General features: G+C 36.0%; 1 protein-coding gene across 3 annotated transcripts in view; it reads left to right on the top strand.

Annotated features, from left to right (window-relative positions):
• GRIA1 (glutamate ionotropic receptor AMPA type subunit 1) overlaps positions 1-26,770 on the top strand; it is a 248,195-nt gene that overhangs the window by 104,790 nt on the left and 116,635 nt on the right. For all 3 annotated transcript variants that reach the window (XM_087924247.1, XM_026696642.2, XM_026696640.2), the window contains exons 3-4: positions 24,529-24,768; positions 25,728-25,912. In XM_087924247.1, coding sequence (XP_087780373.1) covers positions 24,529-24,768; positions 25,728-25,912 — 425 coding nt within the window. The remainder of the gene's footprint in view (positions 1-24,528; positions 24,769-25,727; positions 25,913-26,770) is intronic.

Here is a 26,770-nt window from a genome sequence, read left to right as displayed (position 1 = left end):
TTAACATTTCATCAAAGCACAGCAGCTACTTAACGTATCTTGAAAAGAACTGAAATGGCACTACTAAGGAACGAGCTCCACAGCAAGAGATTCCAATTAGATCAGTTAAACAAAGACTTGCTAGCACTACACCTGGAATTGAGCAGCAAAATCCACCCTCTACTTTGGGACAAGATTAAACAACTTACAACTTGGAGAGCTGATTCTGAAAGCATTTTCAAAACTGATAAACTCTTGAAAAAATTAAAGAAACTAGAACAGGACAAGAAAACCCCCAACAACTCACAACAACACCTGAAGCAATTAGTATACAACATTTCTAACAAAGAACTCACCAAAACAGAAACAGATGTCCTAACCAAAGGATTCAAGTATGCTATAGCACCCCAAAAAATCCCCACAGAATCCATCATATGTGCAGTAGAACCCAGCCTAACCAAATTAAATACAGATGAAGCTGATAAAATAAGACACCAAGTTACCAACATCCTCTGCACGAGCAAACCACCCAAAAGCAACTTGCAGAAAGAAGAAATTAAAGCGCTACAAACCCTGAAAAGAGATAACAGCATAATCATACTCCCAGCAGACAAAGGGAATGCCACAGTGGTAATGGACAGTAAAGACTATGAAACAAAATTGACAGACCTACTCCAAGACTCCACATACAAACCCATAAACACAGAACCAACGAACATACCTGGAAATATTAACCAAGAAGAAAATTATAACCAGCCACATGAGCAGAGAGATCCAACAGACAATCATCCCAAGAGAAAAATCTTCCAGATGCCCCAAACTATACGGCCTCCCAAAAATACACAAAGAAGGCATACCTCTCAGACCCATAGTCAGCTCCAGAGGAGCACCACTACAAAACCTAGCCAAATACTTAGCAAAACAGCTACAGCCCCATGCTGAAACAGCAGCTTCACATGTACAAAACTCATACCACCTCTTGGAAATGATCAAAGATCTACACATGGAACAAGAAGATCTGCTTGTAAATTTCAACGTGGTTTCACTATTCACTCAAATCCCAATAAAAGAAACTCTTGAAATCATCAAAAATAAATACCAACCAGCTTAACACCTCATGGAACTAGCAGAACACTGCTTAACCAACACATATTTCATACACAAAGGACAAAGATACAAGCAAATTAAAGGAGCCCCTATGGGATCACCACTGTCACCCGTCATTGCAAACCTGTTCATGGAAGAATTCGAATCCAGAGCCCTAGATAATGCCACCCACAAACCCAAACTTTGGTTAAGATACATCGATGACACATTTGTGATTTGGCCCCATGGAAAAGAAAACCTAAACAATTTCCTAACACACCTAAACAGCACACACCCCAAAATCAAGTTCACCATGGAAATGGAAACAAACAAACAACTACCATTCCTAGATGTACTAATCTACAAAAAAACAGATGGTACACTAGGACACACCATATACCAGAAGAAAACACACACCAACCGCTACCTCAACGCCCAATCCCACCACCACCCAGCACAGATAAACTCCGTGGCCAAAACACTAATCGCCATTGTGTTTTGCTTTAAAAAAATTAGAGCAAAAATTTAATTTTATGCATACCTAGAAATCCACAAAACTCCAAATGTGCTGTATCTGTATTTGTATGTCCCCCACCATCCCTCCTCTTTAACACACAATTGAACAATTAAGATAACTATTGCAAGTAGAAAGGAAATGGGTGCTGAAAGGGTGTTAGTCTCATGTTGGAGAAAATGACTGAGAATTCCATGAATAACCAAAAAATCCAAAATAAATAAGTTATTAAACAAATCACGCTACAGTTCTCATTTATGGCACAAAGGACCAGGTTCAAATTATCATATTTGAGGCATATTATGAGAAAACCCAATTCTCTTGAGAAAACCATAACGCTAAAGCTGGGGAAAAAGAGAATAAGAGGAGGAAAAGCAGCAAAAAGTGGATGGACTTGCTTACAGTGGCAGTGTGTATACCATTGGAAGACTTGAAAGCTAGATTGGAGAAAGCCTATTTATATAGTCACCAACTTGATGACATGACATATAATCCATTATTCAATTAATTATATTATATTAAATTATATTACATATTTCTTTGGCACAGTATTCACAATTAATTATTACTAAAATAGACTTTGGACTTCATTTTAAAATATAATCCAGGAGTAGTTGTTTCTGTTATGCTGATTTACTTGTGATTTCTTAATTAATATATGCACACACATTATATCTATCCCAGTTGATTAGATACAATTGGCTATACAGAATACCCTTCAATACCAAAAATATTTCCTCCACAAAAAGTAATTTGTGGACAAAAGTTTTTTCATACTACTATTTGTTGCTGAATTAGGGCCACAGCATCTGACACATTTTTATGCTTGATTTATAACACAACTAAAAAACAAATACACACAAACCTTTAAAATGCTGCATTCCCTTTTGCTTTACACTCCTTGGGATATGCGGTGATAGATCTGTAAATAAGAGCAATGAATCATTTTTGGAAGCTTCTATAGCAAGTTAAAAGTCTGTTTTCTGAATTGATCCTGCCAGGAAAACAGCTATGTGAAACACAGCTTTCTGACTTTGTTTTTACTGATTTTTTTTTTTTTTTTTTTGACAGAACAGGCTGGAAACATCAAGTTCAGGTAGTGAAGTATAAGACAGAAAAACTAATACGTTCTTGCTTTTGAAAATAAATTTCACATTAACCTTTATTAAAATTTGGTAAATGTTTTGTGCCATAAACAAAGGTATTCTGGTGTTATTGAGTCCACTTCTGGGTGCTATAGTTCAAAACACACAGTGCTTGGAGAAAGATTAGAAAATGGCTATCAAGTTAGTGAAGAGAGGTCTGAGAGCCAACCTGTGTGAGAAATGGTAAACGGATCTGGGGGTATTTTGGCTACAGAGGAGAGATAGCTGTCTTCAGCTAGCTGAAGGACTGTTTCATAGCACTCAGTCTTTATTTCCCCAGAGGTCAAGATCAGAACTAGTGGATTAAAATTATAAATAAGTAGGTTCAAGCTAGTAAGTAAGAATTTCCTGACTAAATGAGCTGTCGTCCAATGAAACAGGCTGCCACATGAAGTGGTAAGTTCTCCTTCACTGGAAGTCCTCAAGAGAAGTTTGGATGGTCTTCTGTCAGAGATGCTCTGAGTGTGAAGTTGATTTATTCCACTCTGTAATTGTATGCATTTCAATATGCCAAGCAACAATAGAAATTTTCCCTAGAAAAAGTTTCCGAAAAAGCTATTTTGGCAAGCTTTTCAAGTTTAAAGTACCTCCACTAAAAAGAAATGAAATGTGTTTCATTATTAGCAAGTTGTAATTCTGAAAATGTGGTACAAGACTTTTTTTTGAGGGATAGCAGGATAGTAAGTTGGAATATAGCTTGATTTGAGCTTGACTTCTGATGACAACAATACAGAAGCACTTTGCTATTGCCTTTTTCTTTTTGCTGCCAATTTCCTAATAGAATCTACTTGCTTTGGAAATTCCGGATAGACTTTATTTATTATTGTTATTTATTCATCTAATTTATATAGCATTCCCATCTCACCAAAAGTGACTTAAATGGCATACAACAAGCTAAAACAATGATTTCAATATACTAACTGGACCTCGCCTTGCTTAACTTCCCCAAATCAACCAACTTTGGCTGAAGTTTTCTTCAAATTAAATTTAGCAGGACTCAGATAGCAGCCCTTTTCTATCATGACCCTGGCCCTGTCATTTGGAATAATCTTCTTCTTGCTAAGAAGCCTTAGCCCTGACCCTGCTGCCCTTTCATGACTCCACTCAGAGTCACCTTGAACCAAGAGATCGGCAGTAAATAAATTTAACTTAATAATAATAGTATGGTAGGTGGATAAAAAAGCCAACATCAGTTAAACAAGATATGGCTGAGTGTATGATAAACCACAATAGCAATAGCACTTAGAGTTATATAACACTTCTCAGTGCTTTACAGCCCTCTAAGCGGGTTACAGAGTCAGCATATTGCCCCCAACAATCTGGGTCCTCATTTTACCCACCTTGGAAGGATGGAAAGCTGAGTCAATAATTCACCATCAGTCAATTGCAAAATGCAGCTTCACTCAGAACAGCTTATATCCTGCAAAGATACCTATAACATCATCAAAACATCAACATCTTCCTATCGCAGGTTCTTGAAAAGGACTTGATAAGTGGATAAAAATGCTAAGTCCGGTCTGAACATCTGACTGACTGTGCAATGAATCATAACACCTAGTTGTTTTATTTGTGTGGTTGTTTAAGGATGTTGCTCTTGGTGGACATGTTTGTTTTCATTATGTATGATTTATTTTGTTTGGTTTTTTGTTTTTAAACTTGGCAAGATGGGCCAGCCTATTAATTGAATTAAATGAAATAAAACGCAAACTAATAAATGTCTTGGGTTTGTCCATTGCTTTTAAAAGTTAAAATAACACAACATAAAAGAGTATTTAGTGTTCATTCAGTTCGTGTGTATCAACAACCTGCATTTTAAAACATCATTTTCAATGAGTTGAAAGTGGGTTTTTGAAATGTTTAACCTAATGTTTATTTTAAAGGCTGCTAAAAGGTAAATTATTCATTACCTTCTTCCATCACTTTCGCATAGCAGGCATAAATCCATGTGAACAGAGAATGACTAATGTATGTTGGAACATTGTTGTCTGGTGCTAGTACAATTGTCAACTGTTCCAAGACAAAATGAAATGTGAAGTCCAGGTGTAAGGACAGCTTGATGCCTTCTAGGTATTTTGGACTGCAAATCACAAATTTTCTGTTGACTGAAGCTGAAATGTAACCCTTTGTTTCCCTACCTTTGTGTTTTAAGGGACAGTGAGAATGAATCTTTTACTGATGTAAGTTTTTGTGTTGATAAGCAGGAAAAGGGGAAATTAAAACGATTGCTGTGGGTGTGTGGGTGTATGGTAGGTGTTAAAAACTCAGCCCTTTGTTTCTTCAAGATGTCAATCCTAAATTTCATATAATAAACATTTCTGAGTGGGTGATGGATATGCACACACAGATCTACAAGATTACAATTTGAATCCTATGAATCATAATGAGATTGGACCTTAAAATAATAGGTTTGGCTTCATAGCAGTCTAAAGCAGACTCTGCCTTGATAAAGCCAGAACTGGCAGGTCCATGCTGAGTCTGCTTTTAGTTCAGCATAACTCAAATGGGTTTGCTTTCATGATCTGTCAAGGGTGGGAAGAAATGCTTAATGCTGCTTCTCTGGCTGGTTTCTGACAGCATCTCAGTATAAAATACAAAAGGTTCCTAAAGAGAAGGAAGGAAGAAATATCTTCCTCTAAACCACAAACAGCTCCCAAAGTTGATTATACAAAAGCTTTCAATCGGCTTGTCTCGGCACATCAAAGCTTTTCCTGCCCATGACCCGTAACAACCCATTTACAAAGTCCTCATCAAAAAAGGAACCTTGCCTTGGAGAGAATCCCAGGCTTTCATGTCTTGTGATGTGTCACAATTGGTTTTATACAGAAATCCAGCATATATTATCAGGGCACTCAAGACAAATCCTGTTTAATTATGTCTTGTCTTGATTGAGAGGCTGTTGCTATGGGGGCCTTCTCTTTGTTTAATAGGATAGTTCTGCCTGGCAATCAAAACTTATGCCACTAATTAATATGCATGTTTGTTATGTTTATTGGCTGAATAAACAATAGTTTCCAAGAAAACTGTCAAAAATGCTCGTGTGGTGGTTTGTGGCCCTGGCCAGTAGTCTATCTCTTTTTATGTGTATGATTTGGTGCTATCACAACTATTTTTTTTTATTACCCTTTTACCTGCGGTCAACACCATTCCAGATTGACTTCATCCTGCAAAAATATGAATTACTGTTTACCTGTGTACACACTAGTGTATACACACACACATATGTTATACACACACACACACACACACACATTTTTTCCAAGTCTTGCTGGATTTCGGGGGGAGCGATAAGGAGCAAGATTATAGAAGTACATACAAAATTCCAAATGAGAGTTTCTATCCCAATACTTTTTAAAAACTGACTGAGTCAAAATGGTAGAGCATTTGCTCTTCAGTGTATGAAATATATTTACTTTGCTTATTTAAAAGACTTGCCATATTGGAACAATTATCATGGTGATGTATAACATAGTAAAAACAATGGAAACTCCTAAACAAAAATCAATAACAACTCTATAAATGTATACATCACCAGGGTTCTTATTCTATAGGCCAAAGAGAATGAAGAGTTAAATGAAAGTAAAATATCAAAAAGACTTGACTAGATATGTGGCTATGAGTCTAAGAATTCTGGCCTAATTTTAAAAGTTGGCAAGAAGATTTTGAATATTATTAATGAATATGGAAATCTGATGTATTCTGGCCAATATCTGTTCTGCATATGTTTGGTTGGTTGGTTGATTTAGACAGAGCCCAACTCCAGACTGACTAATATTCAGTTAAAAACAAAAAGTAAAACAGCTAATATCCCATTATTTTTTACATATCAATTGGTATGTAAATTTTTGCTATTAAATGCCATGTGCTCATTAGCAATTTTGGCCTTGTATTAATTGATATACATATAGATGGGCAATTTTCTGAAATTAAACAATCATTTATTTATTGACAAAGATGATAGGCTGGAAAATGAAAAATATACTTGAATATGATAGATGTCCTTTTTTTAAAAAGTCTTATTTGATGAACAGATTGTCTACTACTGTTCTGTTTATCCAGAGTGAATTTGACATTGTGTGTGTGTCTCAGAAATGTGCTAGTTTAGCAGCTGAGGAAACATGACATTATGGAAGTGAGAGGACAGTAGATGAAAATAATCTCTTTTAAAACAGTTTCAACTGTGTAAAGGTACAAACTCTGTCTGCATACTGATGAAGAACATGCAGATGAATATGCAGGGTGACCATTAAAAGAAAAAAGAAGATGAATTTTGAAACTATATTAAACGGCTTTAGAAACATAATATGCAAGATAAGATGGACTAGATCATCTTACATTTTGCTGCTTGATTTGATTTAGCTTGGCATCTAGACGTTACGCCATGGGATAAGTCAGGGAAGGGCAAACTGGTTTAAGACAAGCATATTTTTCTCAGATAGTTATGCTACCATTGGTGAAATTAATCAATATTGTGGAGGACATCACCTAAGTATGTTTTATCACATGTAGGATTCCTTGACCTCACCTCATCCTTTTTCATCAGTGCGACCATTGCAAATTTCTGTTTTACTCTATGTTTTAAATTATTAGTAGTGCCTATGATAGGGAGCATTTTGATGATCTATAGTTCTCCATGTACATATTTGTTGACCCTGGCCATGCTTTAAAGCAGGGCCCCTCAAACTTGGCCACTTTAAGAATTGTGGACTTCAACTTTGCTGGCTGAGGAATTCTGGGAGTTGAAGTCCACAAGTCTTAAAGTTGCCAAGTAGAGGACCTCCTGCTTTAAAGGATGTTGGAGTTTCTTGGTCCTGGCCAACATGATACTGAAGAATTATTGGTAAATGTCTGGGAAAACAGAGGGTGAACTTTGATTATATAAAGGTAGAAAATCACACACAGCTTTGATCAGAAAAGAGATGCAGTGGCATGGTAGCCATGGTGTTTGATCCTGTCCATGTTTATTTCTTTCCCAGTCGTATTCTGAGATGAAAGGTTAATCCTCATAGCTAATAGATTGTGGTGTGCATGTATGCATGTGCATATATATGTTTGCTTCCTGCTCTAACAAAGAAGAAAGAATTCAGCAAATTGCCTCTGTTGAGGCACCACCAGTGACCACCACCAGCCTTTAGATCATAAAAAAAAAACAATTTAAATGTATGGTGCATTGGCCCATAACTGCATTGAGGCTACAAAGACATCAGTCATACTTAGTTAAGTGTTATCAAGCTATGCCTGACACCTGGTGACTGCACTGAAAAAAATGCTTGCAATCTTAAACCCGCCTCTAGTAATATTTAGCAGCTGTTTGAAGGAAAGTCCTCTAATCTCTTTGATATCATCTATCCATTTTCTTCTCTCCATTTTTCTCTTGTCTTCCCTTTTCTCTCAATTTTGCAAAGCATAGTGAATTCTTTTTAGTGAATCATCCATTTATATCACACCCCCAAAATATGAGTTTCTGCTTGTCTTTTTTTTTAATTTCCAGAGAGCAATTAGTCTTTTTTTTTTGATCCAATGTTGATTGCTTCTTCTTGAAGAACCCTTTTAATAATCATTTCCAAAATGATAATTAGAAGGGATCTATTGTTCTATCTTGTTATTTCTCAGTTGACAACTGGAAAGATACTATTCTGCTCTTTGTTGCCATAGAAATATTCTTATTCTTCTTGAATTTATCTAAGTTTGTTCTTGCCTTCCTTCCTAGGATTAATGTCCTCTTTATTTCTCCAGAATTCTATTGTCTATGTTTGATTCTGGGGGGGTGGGGTGGGGGTGTAAAAAAAAGTCTTCACCCTCTCATACAGCTTTTTTAAATGGAGTTCTGTGGATCTTGGAGAGTTTGCAAGAGATTGTGATTGAACAAAACCAGATATCTTTTTTCTTAACTTCACGTATCATTCAACGCTGGCATTTACAGTGGTGGGATGCTTTACACTCCATAATTCAGATACCAGCCTGCCTCTTTGCTATTGTTGTAAATCTTGTAAAATGTGGATTGTGTAAGTTAGAAGTGATTTACATTGTGAAGTTTTCTTTTTTTATTTATTTTTATGCAGGGGTTCCCTGAAAATTATTTTAAGGATTCCTTCCAGGTCAAAAGTTCAGAAATGGCTGTTCTAGTGGATGAGCTAGGGAAAATTCATTCCCTTTCTCAAACATAACATTAGCCTGATTTTTTTTTTCACACTTCATCTTTCCTTTTGATCCTTTCATAATGAGCACTCTAAATAACCTTTACTCGTGGCTAAGAAGTGGTATCACCTGCATTTCTCTGATAATTAGTATTTTATCTCTGATTTTTTATTTCAGCGATCTTCCATTAAAATTTTGCATTCTTACATTTGTATATAAATTAAGCATATAAGGAGATAATATGCACAGACATTCATTTTTTTATGCTTTTACAAACTGATTTCTTAGTAATTTCTCATCTTCAGAAGACTAAGTTGTTCTGGCACACCTATTATTCTCAATGTGTTCTATATTCTGTCCCAATCCATTACCTGAAGTCCCAAACTATAGTCCTGAAATCACATACAACCTTCTGGTTATTTCCTATGGCCTAAAATAACCTTTTATAGGAATTTCCAGCTAGGTTAGAACCTTCATGCCTATAGATTTACAGCTTGACAATAGGAAATGCTCCAGGAAGAAGAGTGGCAAGCACACGGGGGTTTCTTATACTGTTTGCTTTACTTTTGTTGTCTTGTGGGAACTCTTTCCTATTCTCATGGTTAACTCCAGGGTAGAATTGCTTCTGAAGCTATTGATCAGGGCAACATGGAGGTGCCCCTTGGCCATAGAAAACAGATTGGAACTACACAAGGGAAGAAACAGCTAAGGAGAAGGGCTGTCTCACTTTGAGGATCTATCTGCCAGGTGAGGAATGGGAAGAGCAGTGAGGAAACTAATAAGTTTTCTCGTGTGGAGATGGAAATGGGGAAAGATAGATAGGTAGGTAGGTAGGTAGATAGATAGATAGAGGAGACAGATGGTGGTGGTGATGGTGATGATGATGATGATGATGGCTTTTAATAGTAGTACTTCTGATCTGTTACCATTTCTGGTTAGGAGCAGCTTGGAGGCCAATCTTGGCCAAGGGCATGACTCAGGAGCTGGGACTGTCTGAGTTGATGAAAAATAGCTGCCATCAAAGAGCCAAGTGAAATAATTGGCCACTATGTTTTTTTTTAAGTAGTTCTATTTTGTACTTAAGGTTTTGAATAACGAGAGATTTCCACAGCAGTATGCAAAAAAGCTTCAAAATTATTCCTTAGGCAGCATTCCCAATAATTTGAATTTGAAACCCCTGATATACCCAATGATTTTGCTGTGGTCCATAAACCATGGTAAATCACCTGAGGTTCTCTTGCTCTCCTTATTCATCCTCTGCTATCTTAGTACCTCATGTGAAAGTACCTGTTCTTCAGTCATCTCTGTTTCCATGTAGCTTCCTCTGTAACTTTATGAATTTATGCAAAACAAATTGTGTAATTAAATAAAGCAACAATTTGTTAATTTGCACATTCTCTTGGATCTTTGTTCTTCAATATAGGAATGTAGCCTGGACTATAGGCCTCATAAAAGACAATTTGACATAGTGGTTAAGACACTGGAAAATGAAAGATTGGAAGTTCTAGTCCCACCTTAAATACACAGTCCTTGGACCAATTTCTTTCTTTCTTTCTTTCTTTCTTTCTTTCTTTCTTTCTTTCTTTCTTTCTTTCTTTCTTTCTTTCTTTCTTTCTTTCTTTCTTTCTTTCTTTCTCTCTCTCTCTCTCTCCCTCCCTCCCTCCCCCCCCTCCTAGGAAGGAGGCAATAGCAAACCATTTCTGAAATCTTGCCAAGAAAACTGCAAGGACTACTCCAGGTAGTTATCAGGCATCAACACCAACTTAAAAGCACCCCAAAACATCCTTGCTTCATATTTGTGGACACATAGATATGAGCACGTTAATTTCATTTTCTGCATCTTTAAACAGTGGGAAAAATTTTTTTTACCTCTATCTATGGTGCTTTCCTATTTGCTTGATTCCTGAATATATTCTCTCTCTGCAAATGTTTCTTTTCTTCAGTAATCACTTTTATAAATGGTTCCAGCATAGCATTTCGATTTTCCTTTATAAACTCTTTTGCCTGTATGAGATCATTCCTGTGATCACTCTTCAGTATTCCAATTTAGCTGTAATCTCTCTGATCATCTGAAAAACATATCTCATGTTCTTGTCCCCAAATGTTAATGTTCTTGATAGAGAGTACCTTCTTGCCTTTTCTGGCTTGATGGAAGACTCCATATCATTGTTATATGTCATTCCTACCTCCCAAGCTTTCATCTTCTTCTTTCTTTGGCTTGTATAATTGTTTGTTCTGAAAGGCAATCAAATCTCTTCCTCTTTGAATTTTTGGAATTTTTCTGCTTTTAGTTTATCCCATAGTTCATCAGGTTCTTTTTCAAATAAATGAAAAATTCATTTCTTACACTAATATTCTGACTGTTCTGTGTCTCCTTTCATTTTCTAAGTTTATCTTGTATATAATTCATGATCTCCTCTTGTATCTAAATGTGTTCTGGCTGTGTTTCTCCATCTATTGGTAGCTGCTGTTGGTTTTTCTGTTTGATTGTGATACTGTGCATTTATTGATGTCCGTATTTCAAGTCTAGGTTAGGTTATTTGAATTAGGTTTTGCCAACAAAGACTTGCTTTCACAAAAGGCCCTATCCAAATATTATTGCATTTCCAGGCTACTCAGTTTTTCTAACATAGGCATTCTGGTCACTCATTAGCATATAATATTTAAATAACATCTATGTTCACTGGATAAGAAGTCATTCTCCTTGATATAATCTAGTATGTACTTTATTGTCATCAATAACATTTGGTTGATCTCTTTTTTAATGACACTGCTGCTACTTCATTCTTTTATATGTTCTCATTCTATATTTACATTATATTTCTCACATAAACATTTCAGTTAACTTGACCCTTTCCTAAACTATCTCACACAATATATTGCATTTCATTTTTAATAATTTCACACTTGCTTTCATTTGAGCTTTTCATATTCCAAATTCAAACTCATTGTTTTTCATTCAAACTTGGGGTAATGGTTCAGTCATATCTATACTTGTTTCTTGGTGACACCACAGATTGCATCATCTTCTTTTTGGTTTGATTTTGGAGTTCCTTCTCAATTGATTGGCTTCCCTCTGATACTCTTGGTTTCAGCTTTCCTGTTTTGACATTAGCAGCAAGACTGAACCTAGCAGGAGCTCACACTCACACCACTGTTGTTCTTACAGGTAGCTAAATTACTGAGTCTTTTCACCATGTCGTACAGTCCTCTGGGAGAGATTCCAACCATTGCAGGAGTTATAATTACCACCAGTGATAACTGCCTTCAGTAATTTGATATCAGCAGTCCTTTAATGAAATGAATCATGACCTTTTCAGACAGCTCAGAGCAAGACAGATTGTTGTAGAATCTTTCAGACAGGGAGTGCTTTATCTTCTCCTTTACCTCAATACCTTTTCCAAATACATTCAGTCTGTTCTTATCTAGGGAAGGGATGCTTTAGTTTCCAATCACTTAGGAGATGGGAATCAGAAGACATTCTCCATAGTGGCCCCACTGCTTCGAATCCTTGCCCCTTCAGTGTGCCTAAGCTCCTTTCAGCCTTCTGCAAGAGGGTGAAAGGGGTACTTTTTAAAATGGGTTTATGATTCTAAGGTTGGATTCTTGTTTGGGGTTGGCATTTTCTTGGGGATAGCTGTTAAAGGAGTCTAGTGCTTTCATATTGTGGAATGTTGTTCCATGGTGTATTATATGAGTGTTGGGATTGAGATTATAAATAAGTCAATTTCACAGATAAATCAATATAACATTTTTAATTAACATAATCATATCTAATTTTATATAATTCTATCACAGTTCAGAGCATTTCCAGCATAATGAAGTAGGTGCTCATTAAGATTAGTTTATCAATAGAAAGAATGAAATGATGAAATGAGCTAAAAACTTTGGTTATACGTTTATACCACAAGTCATCATTTGATGAGTTTTAAGCATCTCTATGTAGAACCTGACAACATTATCTGTTATAGTAGGGATAGTATCTGAAACAGCAGGAAGGTGTAGAATGTACTCTTGGTATTTTTGTAATAAGTAAGATGATGGGGCTAGGACAACTATCTAATACAGAGACAAAAATGCTTTGCTGTTTCCGTGTATCCATGGAAAGGTTCTATCCAGGAAGAGAATTTTCCTGTATTGGTCTTCAAGGACAGCTGAGGGAAGGGCATAATATTTTGCCAAAATAAAGGTCTTCTAGTGGTTTCATACTTCAATTTAATTAAGTGGTTTCATACTTCAGTTTAATTAAGCATGTCATAGGGGAAGGAGAGGATCTTCTGGATTTACTGGCAATAAAGTTTGGGGGACAGGCTAGATCCAATTTGCCTCTGTGTCTTCTACACACTAATGACTACTTTGGTCTGATCATATCCCATGCTGAGTAGAAGACCTGGAGAGAAGCCCAAGGATCACATTTCAGTTGCCACTGCCATTTTACATGTAGACTGAAAGGCCAAGGGGGAAAATATAGTCTGAGCTAATAATTAAATATGGTCACCCACACTCTAACCTCACTTACATAAGGTCTTGTTCTAGAGTCATGGAGATATTAAAGACTCATTTTGGATTTGAATGGCTGATCTTAGAAATTTGGATCAAACAAGTTCTAATAGTGAAAAATTGAAGAAGGGTGCAATAGGTGAGCACCATAAAAAAGTTTTGCTATTGGTTTAGCTTCAAATAACTTTAGTGCTGAATGTATGTTGTTACCATCTCCTGCCTTAAGGAATTTAAGGATAACAGATGAGCTCCTCTGTGCAACTTAAGCTTGATTTAGAGTTGCCTGCAACTGTGCACAGACATCGCCACATAGCTATACTGCGAAGGGTTTGATGGGTAAGTGTAGGTTGCAGGTGACTACAAATGGGCTGACAAGCACACTCCCAAATTCCAACCACACACTCTACAGAGGCGTGTATCCTGCATACTAATTGGTTGATCCAATGTACCGTTCTGTGCTTTGCTGTTTAAGTGCCCCTTAGCCAGAACCTTAACATTTTCAGAATTGTAAATGAAACACCTATGCAACTGTCCCCAAATGACAGATGCATACATTCCCTGACATGCAGTGACTGAGAAGGCTTTCGTCTACAGGGGTTTCCTATAGTTGGCAAAATGAAGGACCTTTTCCAGGTATTTTAATAGGATAATTAATCTCAATTTTGTTCAGGAATAGCTCTTGGCTTTTTTGACAAATGCCATGATATAGATTTTCTTATAATTGAGTTCTAGCTGGTCCTACATTTATCAGTTTCTGCAGTACAAATCCTATTCTTTGTCTACTTCTATATGGCCATTTTAATTCAAACTTGGTCCAGATTGTCAGCATCTAATAAGACTAAATAGAATATGTGACCTGCAACATCCCCCCACTTCTTTTTATTTTTGTTAAACATCAGCATGAGTATAATATTTCACAAGTGCTCAGATCAGAAACTACATTAACATTATCCCCTGTGTTCTAATTAGCTTATCAAGGTCTTCACTGGTAACATAAATTTATTTGTAATGTCCAACAAATTTTGGGCCTCTGAAGGATTTCTTCACTAGCCTAAAATTGTTGCTAAGTAAACTTCAAAAATGAACAAACAAAAAATAGTTTTCTTGATTCTTAAGAAATACATTTACTCTGATAGCTGAAAATACAAAGGATCTGCAAACTCTAGAAATAAAAGGTCAAAAAGCACAGTGAGAAAATTGGGACTAAAATTAAATATAAAGTAGACTAAACAAAGGACAAGAGGCAGAACAGCCTTGGAATTGACAATGAAGATATCAAAGTGATGGATAGGTTCTGCCTTTTAGGATTGACTACCACCAGCAAAGGAACAAACAGTTGTGCTGACTGCACAGTAGTACTTGGCAGAGCAGTGATGAAGGCCTTGGAAAAGATATTCAAATCAGCGTTGTATCTACACATATAAAGATCAGAATTGTGCAGGCCATAATGTTCTCTACAACCCCCCGTGAAAGCAAAAGTTGGGCATTTAAAAAAGCAGGGGAGGAAGAGTATTTTTACCTTTGAATTTTGGTGTTGGAGAAAATACCTGAGAATCAAGACAGCCAAGGGAAAAAAATGAAATGGATTAATTAACAAACTGAGCCAAAGTTATTGTAAACAATAACTTCTGTGGTCCTTGAAAAATACATTTGGACAATTTCTTTATTAGAAGCAACCAAAATGCTGCAAAAGAAATCTGTTCAGGTTTTACCATCACATGAAGGTCTCAGCACATAAATAGCAGTGAGCAACTGATCTGGTCTCTATTTGAGCTGCCAACCACCACATGCACAAGTGAGTTATATATAGTGGAAGCCTTCCTGCACATGCAAACACTTCTGTTTGAAGAGCCTTTGTATTTGTACAATGAATCCCCACCTCAGACAATTTTGTGGCATATGGATTTTAGTGCCTTGGTATGGCTGCAGAGGTTCTGGCATGAACCTGCAAAAGGAAAGAGAAAAGAGGAGAGGATGGTCAATTTTAGGCTTGAACTGTACTATCATGAAGGTTGATGAGCTCACTTGGCTGATAGTGAAAGCATTACCATTGGTCCAGCCTTGTACAGGATGTAGGTGTTAAGGACTAGAGGTCTGAGGAGAGGAAGAATCATCTTTTCAAATAATGGGGGAGGCCCAAAATTGTAGAGAGCAAAGTAGATGAGAAAAAAACAAGGGGAGAAACGAGAAAACTACAAAGACTGGTATCGAAAGGAAAGGCTGGAAAGTAAAGTTTCTGAATATGAAGGCTCATTGGTTCCTAGGTCAGAGGAGAAGGAGAAGAGTCCATGGATGGCTTCCCTGGAGGAAGAAAAGCAATGTCCCAGAGAGAGTGTCTTCACCCTCAAAGTCTTAGCCTCTGTGTCTTGGTGAGTGAAGAATCTATCTTTCAGGGACTTTGTAAGTTCATCAGGAGACCCAGCATAATAAGTTAAAACTGGGTGAAGAAACAAAAACAACTCGAAATACCTCCAAAATTTGAGGTCAACAAGGAGAACAGGGAATGACTTATTTATTCATTCATTCAGTCAGTCAGTCAGTCAGTCAGTTCGTTTAGTCAGCTAGCAAATTTGTACTGCTGGCCATCTCACAAATATAACTCACAACAGTTAACATTTCAGGATGAAAAAGTTATGATTCCCATCATACCTTCCTGTGCCACAGTTCTGAAAATGCAACAGGTTGACTAAATCCCAATTCTACTTCCTGCTTAGAAGACAGAAGCTAAAAGACTGAGATCAGTTCTTCTTAAGTAGTCATGGCAACGGAAGGTTACCTGCTTCCTGAAGTTGTTGAATAGGTCAGATACAACTTTACATTTTATATGTAACTGGCAACCTACAAAGTTGTAGGTTATTTAAAGATCACAACAAAAGGTGCTAATTGTACAGGATTATAGTATGAATCAGCAAGGTCTACCATTGCAAAAATCATATTCCCAAAGGTTTCATTATTTTTTTTAAAGCTGCTTTTCTAGTTCAGAGTTAACCCAAGGGAAAACTGCAACAAGTAACTTCCACATCCAAAATTAAAAACCCACAATACTCTTTCGTGGCATAAATTGTTACAGGGGTATATCTAAAAAGTCAGAATTGAAAATAGCAGCACTTACAACAGGTTGTCACCAATGCGGACCTGTGACATTTTTCCTGTACCACACATTCACAGAAAGGTGGTGAAGATAAATGCAGGAATTTTTGCCTCCAGAGAGTACAGTTCAGGAAATACTTTTACATCAGTGAGATTTTTATCACCAAGATTTATTTTAGACACAGTAGTCTTCAAGTGGCAAAAGCCATCGTGATCCAAGTTCTGTCTCTTTTGTGTGTACAATGTGTCATTGCACACCCACGCATGTGTAATAAGGGCGGAGGCTGTGTTGTAACATTGCAATGCTGCTTTCAAGAGTTGAACAAAAGCACCAAGTTTTATAAGTGCCTTGACTCATTGAATTTAATCTTGATATCTATGTTCTGTAGAAGTCCAGTTCATTTCAAAGCAGTATGGGAAGTTGCAGGGCCTTTTAAAATATAACAAATAGATCTACAGGACCAATAGTTTTTTTTCAGCTGTTCAAAAGGTTCATGGAACAATGAATCCCACACAGAGAAGTGAAAATAGTGTAGCAGATGCAAGAGAATACACTCAGGGAGTTGGCACGTTATTTATTTTATCTCCAGAGCCATAAATAATCTCAAAATGCTTCTGTGAACATTTCCCAGTATTCTGCATTTTGAGGCAAAAAGCCAAAGAAAAGGCATACCATCTTCAAAACATAAAGCATATGAACACTTTGCACCCAATTTCCAATCAAATGAACATGGCTTTTTTCTGAGTTAGTTTGTGTATTTAATTCACATATAATCCCTCTAGTTCAGGAAAGAACATTGCTCAAGAAAAAAACTAAGAATTGGGACTTAGTGACTTTCTGGATTCAACCCCTGCTTTGATCTCAATAAATTAAATGACTGAAGTATTCTATTTCTGGTTTATCACCTCAAATCCCAAGACGGACAGCATATAAATTTAATGTATATTTTTTTAAAAAAATGTTGGTTTGACATATATTGAATGATAAGATCAGTCTATTCATCAGTCATTGAATTTGAACTACAAAAATCTGTAGAACTAAAAATGTAGAAGGCTCTCCAATTTTCCTTATGTATTCAATTTAAGATGCAATTATTCCCCCACAAAAAACATTTACTTCATCAATTTCCTCAGTAATACATACTTTTTTCCACATGAGTCTTAAGCCAAAGGATACATCCACAAATTTGGAGATGCATACAATCCAATTCATAAGTGTTCCAATCTAAATATTAGAGCAGGAAAAGTTAATTAAGTGACTCACTAAAAAAAGATGCAGAGCAAATTAATTTTCAACACCTCCCCATTCCCCGTCTCTCTCATGACTTGTGAAATAAAGATACAGAAGCAATAATTGTTGCAGTCACATGCATTATTTGTAAACTGTTTATTTATTTATTCAATTTCTATGGTCACTCAACTCATTTAAATTAACTCTGGCCAACTCAGAGCAGGAAAATAGAGCAAAACATTGATTAGGGATTATTACTGTTTTAACCATGGTATGATGGGTTTTATGTTGTAGGTTTTGTATTACTGTCTTGTGAGATGGGGAGTCATATAAATTAAGAAATAAATGAATGAATGAGAAAAAATGATAAATGAAAATTATATAAAGTTACAGGATAGCTTTAAAGAAATGCCTACATACCATCTGGAATGGCTGCTTGCAAATGTTATATATCTGATTGTGTCCAAAATTAATTTAGACTCCTTGGAGTCAAACTCCGATGGAGGGCATGACAAAAGCATCGATTTAAACTCATATCTGAAAAAGAATTAAGTCTATAAAATGAGAAAAAATGACTTTATTCTCAATATAATAATAAAACTTCCAAAGTTAACCAAGTTTCCTTGTTTGTGCTAGGTTTTCCCCCCACAAAAGTGGTTAAAAAAACTATTGGAACAAAAGAAATTATGTTCAGTGGGCTAAAGGAAATCTGTGTGTTAATAGCTAAAGAGTTCATCTCTTCACAGTTATGCTTTGTATATGAAAGCAATCTTAGATACAGAACAACTTTTCTAGCTTTGAGGGAATCAGTTTTAAAATGTCACCATCTACTTATTCTAATTTACGCATTCCTGCATTTTGAAACATTAGACTGGAATGGAAAAAAAGAAATCAAATGCATTACTTAGCTGAAATCACCTCGCTTCACCTTCTAAATCAGTTATAGTTGGAATTTTTTTTCTCTTAGTCTGACGAAAAAGAACCATTTCATAACAGTTATTTAAGAGAGATAAAACTGTTGGCTTGAAAAGTGGACATTTGACAGGATAAATAGCAACTTTTTCACATTGATTCTCAACTGATTCTAAATAGGCTTATAAACTTTTAGATCATCTAGAACAGGAGTATCAAACTCAAGGCCCAGGTCCCGGGTCCAGCCCATGGAGTACCCTGAAAACAGAGCTCTATTTTCACTGGCAGAGTGTTGTGGGAAGCTGTGTCAGCTGAAAACGGAGCTGGCAGAGCACTCAGGCCACCATAGGCACACCCACCCAAGCCCCTGAAGGTTAAACACAACCCTGATGCAGCCCGTGATCTAGAAGCATCTGCTAAGGAGTGAGCAAACTGGCAGGATAATATTAATACTAATGATGATTAAGTTAATCCAGTTTGGATTCCACTAATCCATATTCAGATTTTCACTATCACAGTTAATTGTATTTGATTGGACCCACACACAAATACAATTCACAAATTCCAGCTTTTACTATGAGTCATCCCCGTTGGCCAGGCAAATTGAAAACTCCAGCACAGTTATCAAACATATTTCAAACTCACCAGTTTAGGCACAGTTCATGTTACTAAATTTCTATAATCTGGTGTAAAATTTACATTTTAAATTACCATTCAGATAAATCAGAAATACAAGGATCAAAAGATTTAGAAGGAGGCAAGGTAGGCAGGCAAGCACTTTATATCCAGTAGAGTTACTTAAAAGTTTTTGCTATGTTTATATCCAGAAGAGTTGCTTATCTCTTCTATCTAGTTACTGCTTTAAATGAAACATAAAATCAATACTTAGTGCTTAATTGGCATCTAATTAAATTGTATAATGTTCACACAACGTGGTCCATTGAACAAATGGAAAGTAGTCCCAAGCCTCCTTTTTCTGTTGTCCACAGGATTATTATTACTGACAGTTAATGTGAATTTCAAACTAATTATGGGACTATAACAGGTATAAAGTTGTTGCCTTCTGAAGGCAGGATCTAATTTAAGTAATTGAGGTTATTGTGAGAAGGGGAAGAAAGATGACTGCAGTAGTTTTCAAAGTACATTATTAAGAATGTCATACAGAAAGCAAGAAATATCTCTACTCCTCCCTCAAGTTAGCTAACCACAGATGGTCTTTTCTTCAAATATTCTGACTTGCCTCAACCATCTAAACAGACTAGAACTGTGAGTTCTTGGCTGCTAGAATCTGTTTCAAGGGCTGGGATTAACAATTATCTGAGTACAGTGTAGGAGGAGAACTGATGCCTGTTCATGACTGATACAAAGTACTGGAGATGACAGAAAGATTGAGAGGAAAAGAATGTGGCATCTGTAATCAGAGGCATCTGTAATCAATGTGTTTCAAAGCCATAATCTGCTTTATGAGGTAGATAGATCACAAGATGGTAATGAGGTTATCAAAGAAGAGGGATTGTTTTCTTTGTTTTTCCAAAAATATTACTTGAGACAATGATGCAAAGAAACAAAAACTATAGCAAAAACATTGGGGTTAAAATTTCACCATATAGTATTTTGTTTTTCTTATTACAATGTTGGGAAAAATTCTGGTCATATAAAATTTCATTTCCCTGGCAGATAACACTTAAGCCATCTTTAATGGCAGGAGAGAGAGGCAATTTGCTTTTCTCATAATTTTTTTTTATTTAAAATCATTTTCTTAAATTTACATTATGACTCCCTTACTATTGCTCTCAACAATAACAAAAAAGTGAGCTAAAACTTGGCAAATGAAGGCACTTTTAGAAAGATCACAATGCTTACCAACTATTGTTGGAAGGCATTTATTCTGATTACCATACTGAAATAACAGATTGTAAAGTTCAAGTTGTAATTCTCAGTCCTGCTGTGCATTTTTTGCTTAGTACTGTCATGTTCAGTTTCATTTTGGATTCAAAGCTATGTTTTCCCCAACCCACCCCACCCCAGAAATCTAATAATTTCTGTACATTGAGACTTTAGACATATTCTTTCTTCTCTTCAGATGTCCTTGGTTTAGGGTGAGGCATGGAAGATTCATTTGTCAGAATAGAGAAAATATCTCTCAGTGTGCATGATTATTGTGTGTGCATGATGTGGGGAACTTAAAGTGTTCCACATATCCTCTCAGTGTACATATTCATTTATTTGGGCTAATAGAAATGTGAGAAGTGCTTGCTTCAGATTTCTTATAACTCCAATATTCTGGTATGCGCTGTGTCCGAGAAAATATGTATTATTTATCTGGAGATGTAATATTATTCTGTGTTAAATGAAACACTAAAAGTTTTTGGTGGTCTTTTATTATATTTTATTTTGATTAATCCTCTTAACCAAAACTCATAGAAGTCCAGAAAATTATTGTAGTACTTCATCTAGCACTTACCGTATTACTAACTGATGCAGAGATGAGCAAGTTTTCATCCTTTGAGCACCATTGAAAAACCTTATTGTCTGGGTGACCTGACCCAAATTGCTATAGTCTTATAAGACTGCCGAAGACTTCCACTGAAATTCTGCACAAATTTACAAAACTACTAAAATTGCACATTATACATAAATATTTTGTCTTATTTGGGGAGATCAAAGGGCGTTGGAATCTACAATACACTATGTTGCTCATTTCAAAGTGCTGCATTGTATTTTAATTCAAATTAAGGTTTATTTATTTAAAAAGAGATTTCAGATTGAAAGCATTGGAAAAGAGTACTTGGAGCAGTTCCTCACCATAGCTCAACAACGTATTCAGGCAACTTTCACTTGATTTTTGTTTTTTATTAGACAATACTTTTATATTTGTCCAGATGGCATTTCTTGGCATTGCTGTGTTTGTAGTGACAGAGCTGCCCTACCAAGTAGAATGTTAATCAGAAGACATAAAATCAGACTGATGTAGTAAATTGAGGAGTTAGTAATTAAAAGTACAGGATGTTCTTTTACATCAGCTCATGTTATTTGCTCATAAACTTCTATGTCCCTATAGAAGTTGATAAGCTATACTTCCCAGCAATCCCACCCAGTACAGTGAATGAAAAATTCTGGGAATATTAATTCTGCAAAATCTACAGAGCCAATATTTTTGCATAATCTAAAATTATTCTTTGCTCTTGTACTTCAAGGCACTCAGAGAAGATCTTTTACAACACTTGCAGTTGTTATCTTATCCCTTTGCTAAAAGACAAGGAAATATCACGGGCTAGACAGCAAAAACTAGAATTACTTCAGAGAAGAATAAAAACAGTGAAAAACTCAGGGTTTTTTTAAAGATTCCTTTTGAGGGTTCTGGCAGTTATAAAGTCATATTCATCTATATTAAAACCAAAGGCTGGCCTTAAGATGAAAGCACAGTCACTCTTAAGAACGATCACCTTAGAATTTGATTTATCGGAATGTACCATTAAACACGAATGAAGTTAAACTTGTTTGACAATATGCATGCCTGAGGTTTATACAGTATTTCAAAATATGCTGCTGTCCCTATCATGCATTTTCTTCTGGAAATTTGTACATAGCTTTCAAGTAATCCCACGATCCCGTGCAAAACTGCTCTAGAGGAGCTGTTTGACAAAGATTGCCCTTTTGCCTACTAGCAACAGAATTATTGAAATCAGTGACAAGAAAACTAGAATTAATGAACATTTTTTAGCATTTGATTTTATTTATGCAGAAATGTCATTGCTTAATATTTTTGTTAAATCTAGAGTCATTATGATGATTTAGCTACCCCAATCTTTTTCACTGCAGGAATAACATGATCAACTGTGCCACAAGTGAAAGCTTGCCACATGTGATCATTTGTTATCAAATCTTTCACAATTTTTTTAAGTTTCTGTGCTAACCCCCCCTTTCAGGGTTTACTTTTTTATTTATAAGAAAGAATACATTTTATATTTTATATACAGTGGCCCAGACAGCTTAAACCAATAAAACAGCAGCAAAAACAACCAAAGCATTGAAATAAAGTAATCAGAAGTAATTAAATATGACAGAGACTCAACTGCATAATTAGTTATCAGAAGCAATCAATTAATTAATATTAATTTCTGCCAAAAAAAAGTTAAAAAGCAACTTCTAAAAGATTAAAAAACTAGTACTATGTTCCAGAATTTCACACAATATGATAAAGACCAATCAGCCATACCCAAAATTAGGAATTCTACATACCAGTAGCTATATTTAGAGGTGTGAGGATGACATATCTGAATTATAATTTAAACAAATAAAACCTGTTTTAGTGATTAAAATTATTTTCACTTATACATTTTATGCATCTTTCCTAATATGTGTATCCAATTCAGCTGCACATCTGCATGTACAGCTCAACCTGACCTATACAGTATAATTTGTCTTGAAATTTCAAAGATAAAATCTTTAATAAGCATGTGACATTTTCTAAATATGAATTCTCATGTGATATAATACTCTTACAAGATTTAGTTCCAAATATAAGCCATAATTTTCCCTTTTTGTCCCTACTGTTAGGTAATCTAAATTGCTTGTCTCTCCAGAAATCACTGCTGACCTTGAGAGCAACAATTTGCATGTTACTAGATTCCCCATATCCATGTACTTTAAAGGAACAAATCCAAATTACATCTTCACCTTATTATGGAACTGAGGGTTACTGTTTCATATCTTAGCGTTAACTCTCACATTTGCTAGAAAAGACTCTCAAGAGAGAAAAGTGATGAGGCTGAAAATGTCCCCAAAAGCATTAATTAGTATTTCCAAATCTCCCTTTTTCATACAAGCTTAAAAATGCCATAGCAGAATAAAACCTCAGGGATTTCTATCACATCATTTGTTCACTGTTTTTTTTTTCTTCTGAAGAGGCAGACAATGTTTTGTGGAGGATAGGCCTACTAGTACTTTAGGATGCTTCTTGCAAGCTTTTCTGAGGAAATCAAAGTGTGTGAGAGGCAATGGGGAATACCACTGCATCCAGAAACAACCTTTTATTTCATCCAGCAGAGTTTTCCTTATCTTCTTAGGAAAAAGTTACCTCAAACATGCTAAATATTCTAGATACCTGTCCCAAAGGTGCTTTTCAAAGGCAGCTGGTCTTTGTTGTATTTTTTCTCCCTTGAAAATATTTCCCTTCTTATCTAAGAAACTTTTTCAGTTTTGGCAAGAACTGGAGAAGCTTTTTGGATGAGAAATGAAATGTTTTCAAGGGGGAAAACAATCAAGAAAATCCAGTTGCCTTTTGAAAGGCACCATGACCTGAATGATTGAGAATCTCCATAGGCATACTAGATACTTGAATGGCCAAAAGGTAGGTCACTTAAAAGCAGTTTTATTTTAATTGTCACATCAAGAAGAATTTTTGAAACGCCAACATGCTTTTGAAATATTACTTGCCTTTAATTTGGATAAGTCCCTTTTTAGTTCTAATTTAGATTTTATATTGTAGATTAAAATTTAAAAAAATGTTTGCTTAGAACCATACAATTCAGTGGCTTTATTACCTTGAAAAAATATTTAATGCATTTTCCTAGACCCGCATGGAAATAACTGTACAACATATGATGATATATCACAAAACTCCTCCGGTATCCTTTCTTCCTTTGCTTGTGTGTGTGGGCTTAGATAAACTTAACCTTATAATTTTTAAAGCCTCAATTCCCTTGGAAGATATTTGAAAAAGTGCCAGTCAAGACGATATCTTGTAATGACGACAATGTGTCATCAAACTCAGAGAAAATGAATGGGACATTCCATCTTTGAGGCTTTCTTCAGTTTCAGCTATTTGAATTCTATAATTATTTGAAAATGAATAAACTCATAATAAAATGTAACTGTACCTAATTCCTTTCAGAGAATTTCTGACTTTTTTTTTCTTCTTTTTCTCTCTACAGTCTGCTCTCAGTTCTCCAAGGGGGTCTATGCTATCTTTGGCTTCTACGAGAGGAGGACTGTCAACATGCTCACGTCCTTCTGTGGGGCACTACATGTCTGCTTTGTAACACCCAGCTTCCCTGTTGACACATCCAATCAATTTGTTATTCAGCTGCGCCCTGAACTTCAGGATGCCCTCATCAGTGTCATTGAATATTACAAGTGCCAGAAGTTTATGTACATTTATGATGCTGACCGGGGTAAGTCTAACTGAGCTGTGGGACAAATGAAGAATTGGTTGGGATAGAGAGATTAAGTTCTTATTAAGTGTAGGAAATAAGAGGATACTGCAAATCTAATTTGTGCCACATAATGCATTAAGTTACATTAAATAAATCATCATATCATAGTGGATTTGCCCAGCTGCCAACATATACAAAATGGGAACAATAATGCTGATCTAATATACCATTTGATATTGTTCTGACCTAGGCTTCCCCAACAGCAGGAAGCCAACTCCTCATCCCGATAAACCCCTTTTATTTAATTTACAATGAATTACTTCTCCAACAAAGTCTTGGCCAACAGTCTTTCAAAATAGTTTTCAATTACACCACAATGCTTGGCAAGCATGCCCGAATGAACTAATTGCCTTCTGCAAAGCCCAACTTCCCTTTCACTCCTCTTTTATACTCTAGGGGAGAGGCCATTCACCGTCCACCTGTGGCTTTATTCCCAAGTCAGCCCTTGTTCCTCAGCTGTTCCCTTCTACTGGCAACTCTGCGCATGTGCACACTGGGAACAGGCTCTAGCTGTTCTTCTGCCTCACTGATGTCCAAATCTGAAGGTAGCTGATAACTGTCAAATGGCCCTGGCTCTATCTCTGCCTGCAACACAGAGCACTCATCAGAGCCTTCCTCAGACTCCAGGACTGGCCCATGTTCCTCCTCAACCTCCTTGCTGTCCAAATCTGCTGCCAGCTCTGCTGGCCACTATAAGGCCACAACAGACATTATGTGAACATGTATTGTAAACATATCATTTAGATTTTCAATATTAAAATGCTGTCTCTTACCTTCGATTTATTGATTGGGATCATAAAATTTATATAGAAATGAAGCATTTGTGAAAGCTATTATTTCATTGACTATCATGGCAATGAGAAAGATAAAACAGCCATTTTTATGAATTGATATGATCTGATCTTACCTTATCTCAGGTTTGTCAGTGCTGCAAAAGGTGTTGGATACAGCTGCAGAGAAGAACTGGCAGGTAACAGCAGTCAACGTTATGACAACAACAGAAGAGGACTACAAGTCACTCTTCCAAAATTTGGAGAAAAAGAAGGAACGAGTCGTGGTTGTTGACTGTGAATCAGAACGACTAAATGCTATCTTAGGCAAGGTAGGTTTTGAATTGTACACAAATAAGGCAAGATGGTCTCCAGTCCCAGATTAAAAACAATTATGGCACTTATAGTAGAATCAGGCTAGGTCCCCTTTTAGTTAAAATCTGAGGCCTACAAGATAGCTCAAATTATTGCTTGTCAGATCTGGTTGCTGAAACCAGAATACTCAGAGACTTACTTCTTTCTTCCATTTAGACTGTCCTTTCAAAGGTGTATCATGAAACCTAGCTTTTTTTTATGCCAAAAGCACTTGTGTGGGCTGGGCAGCAGGAACTTCACATTAAGATTAGTATCTATGGATACAGAATCAAGAGCAGTAGAGCATGCTTCCATTTTGCTTATGGTGCTAGGATATGCTTTTGGAAATGTTGCAAATGTTGGCTTGTCTCTCTTGTCTTCTTCCTGATAAGGATAAGGATACTACATTTGAAACACTCTGGATAGTAATGAGCAATTTTAAAGAATAGCAAAGTAATTCATTATTCTAAGAAGCTTTGTAGGTTTTTGCTCTTACAGCCTAGTATAATAAGGATCTTTTTGGAATACAGTATTTGTTTATGTATTATTTACTGAAGCCACAATGTAATGGAAATAGTTTCTTGCCTCTTAAAAATATTAATATCCAAACCTAATCTAATCTAATTTAATCTAATCCAATCTAATAATATATCAAGACCAAAATACAGTTGCAGACACACCATTTTAGAATGAAGGGCTAAGGCTTTATGAAGCAAAACAAGGAAAACTAAAATATTATTTGGAAATTATGTCTAGATTTGATCTTTATTATTGGCAATGAAATACCATAAATGTGGCAACAACTCCTATTTTAAAAGAGATTTAATTCATTTTAA

The sequence above is a fragment of the Pseudonaja textilis genome, chromosome 2, assembly GCF_049901715.1.
Source record: "Pseudonaja textilis isolate UNSWEBS1 chromosome 2, rPseTex1.2, whole genome shotgun sequence".
Taxonomy (NCBI): domain Eukaryota; kingdom Metazoa; phylum Chordata; class Lepidosauria; order Squamata; family Elapidae; genus Pseudonaja; species Pseudonaja textilis.
The sequence above is the reverse complement of the archived record's forward strand: the minus strand, read 5'-3'. Positions and strand labels throughout refer to the sequence as shown.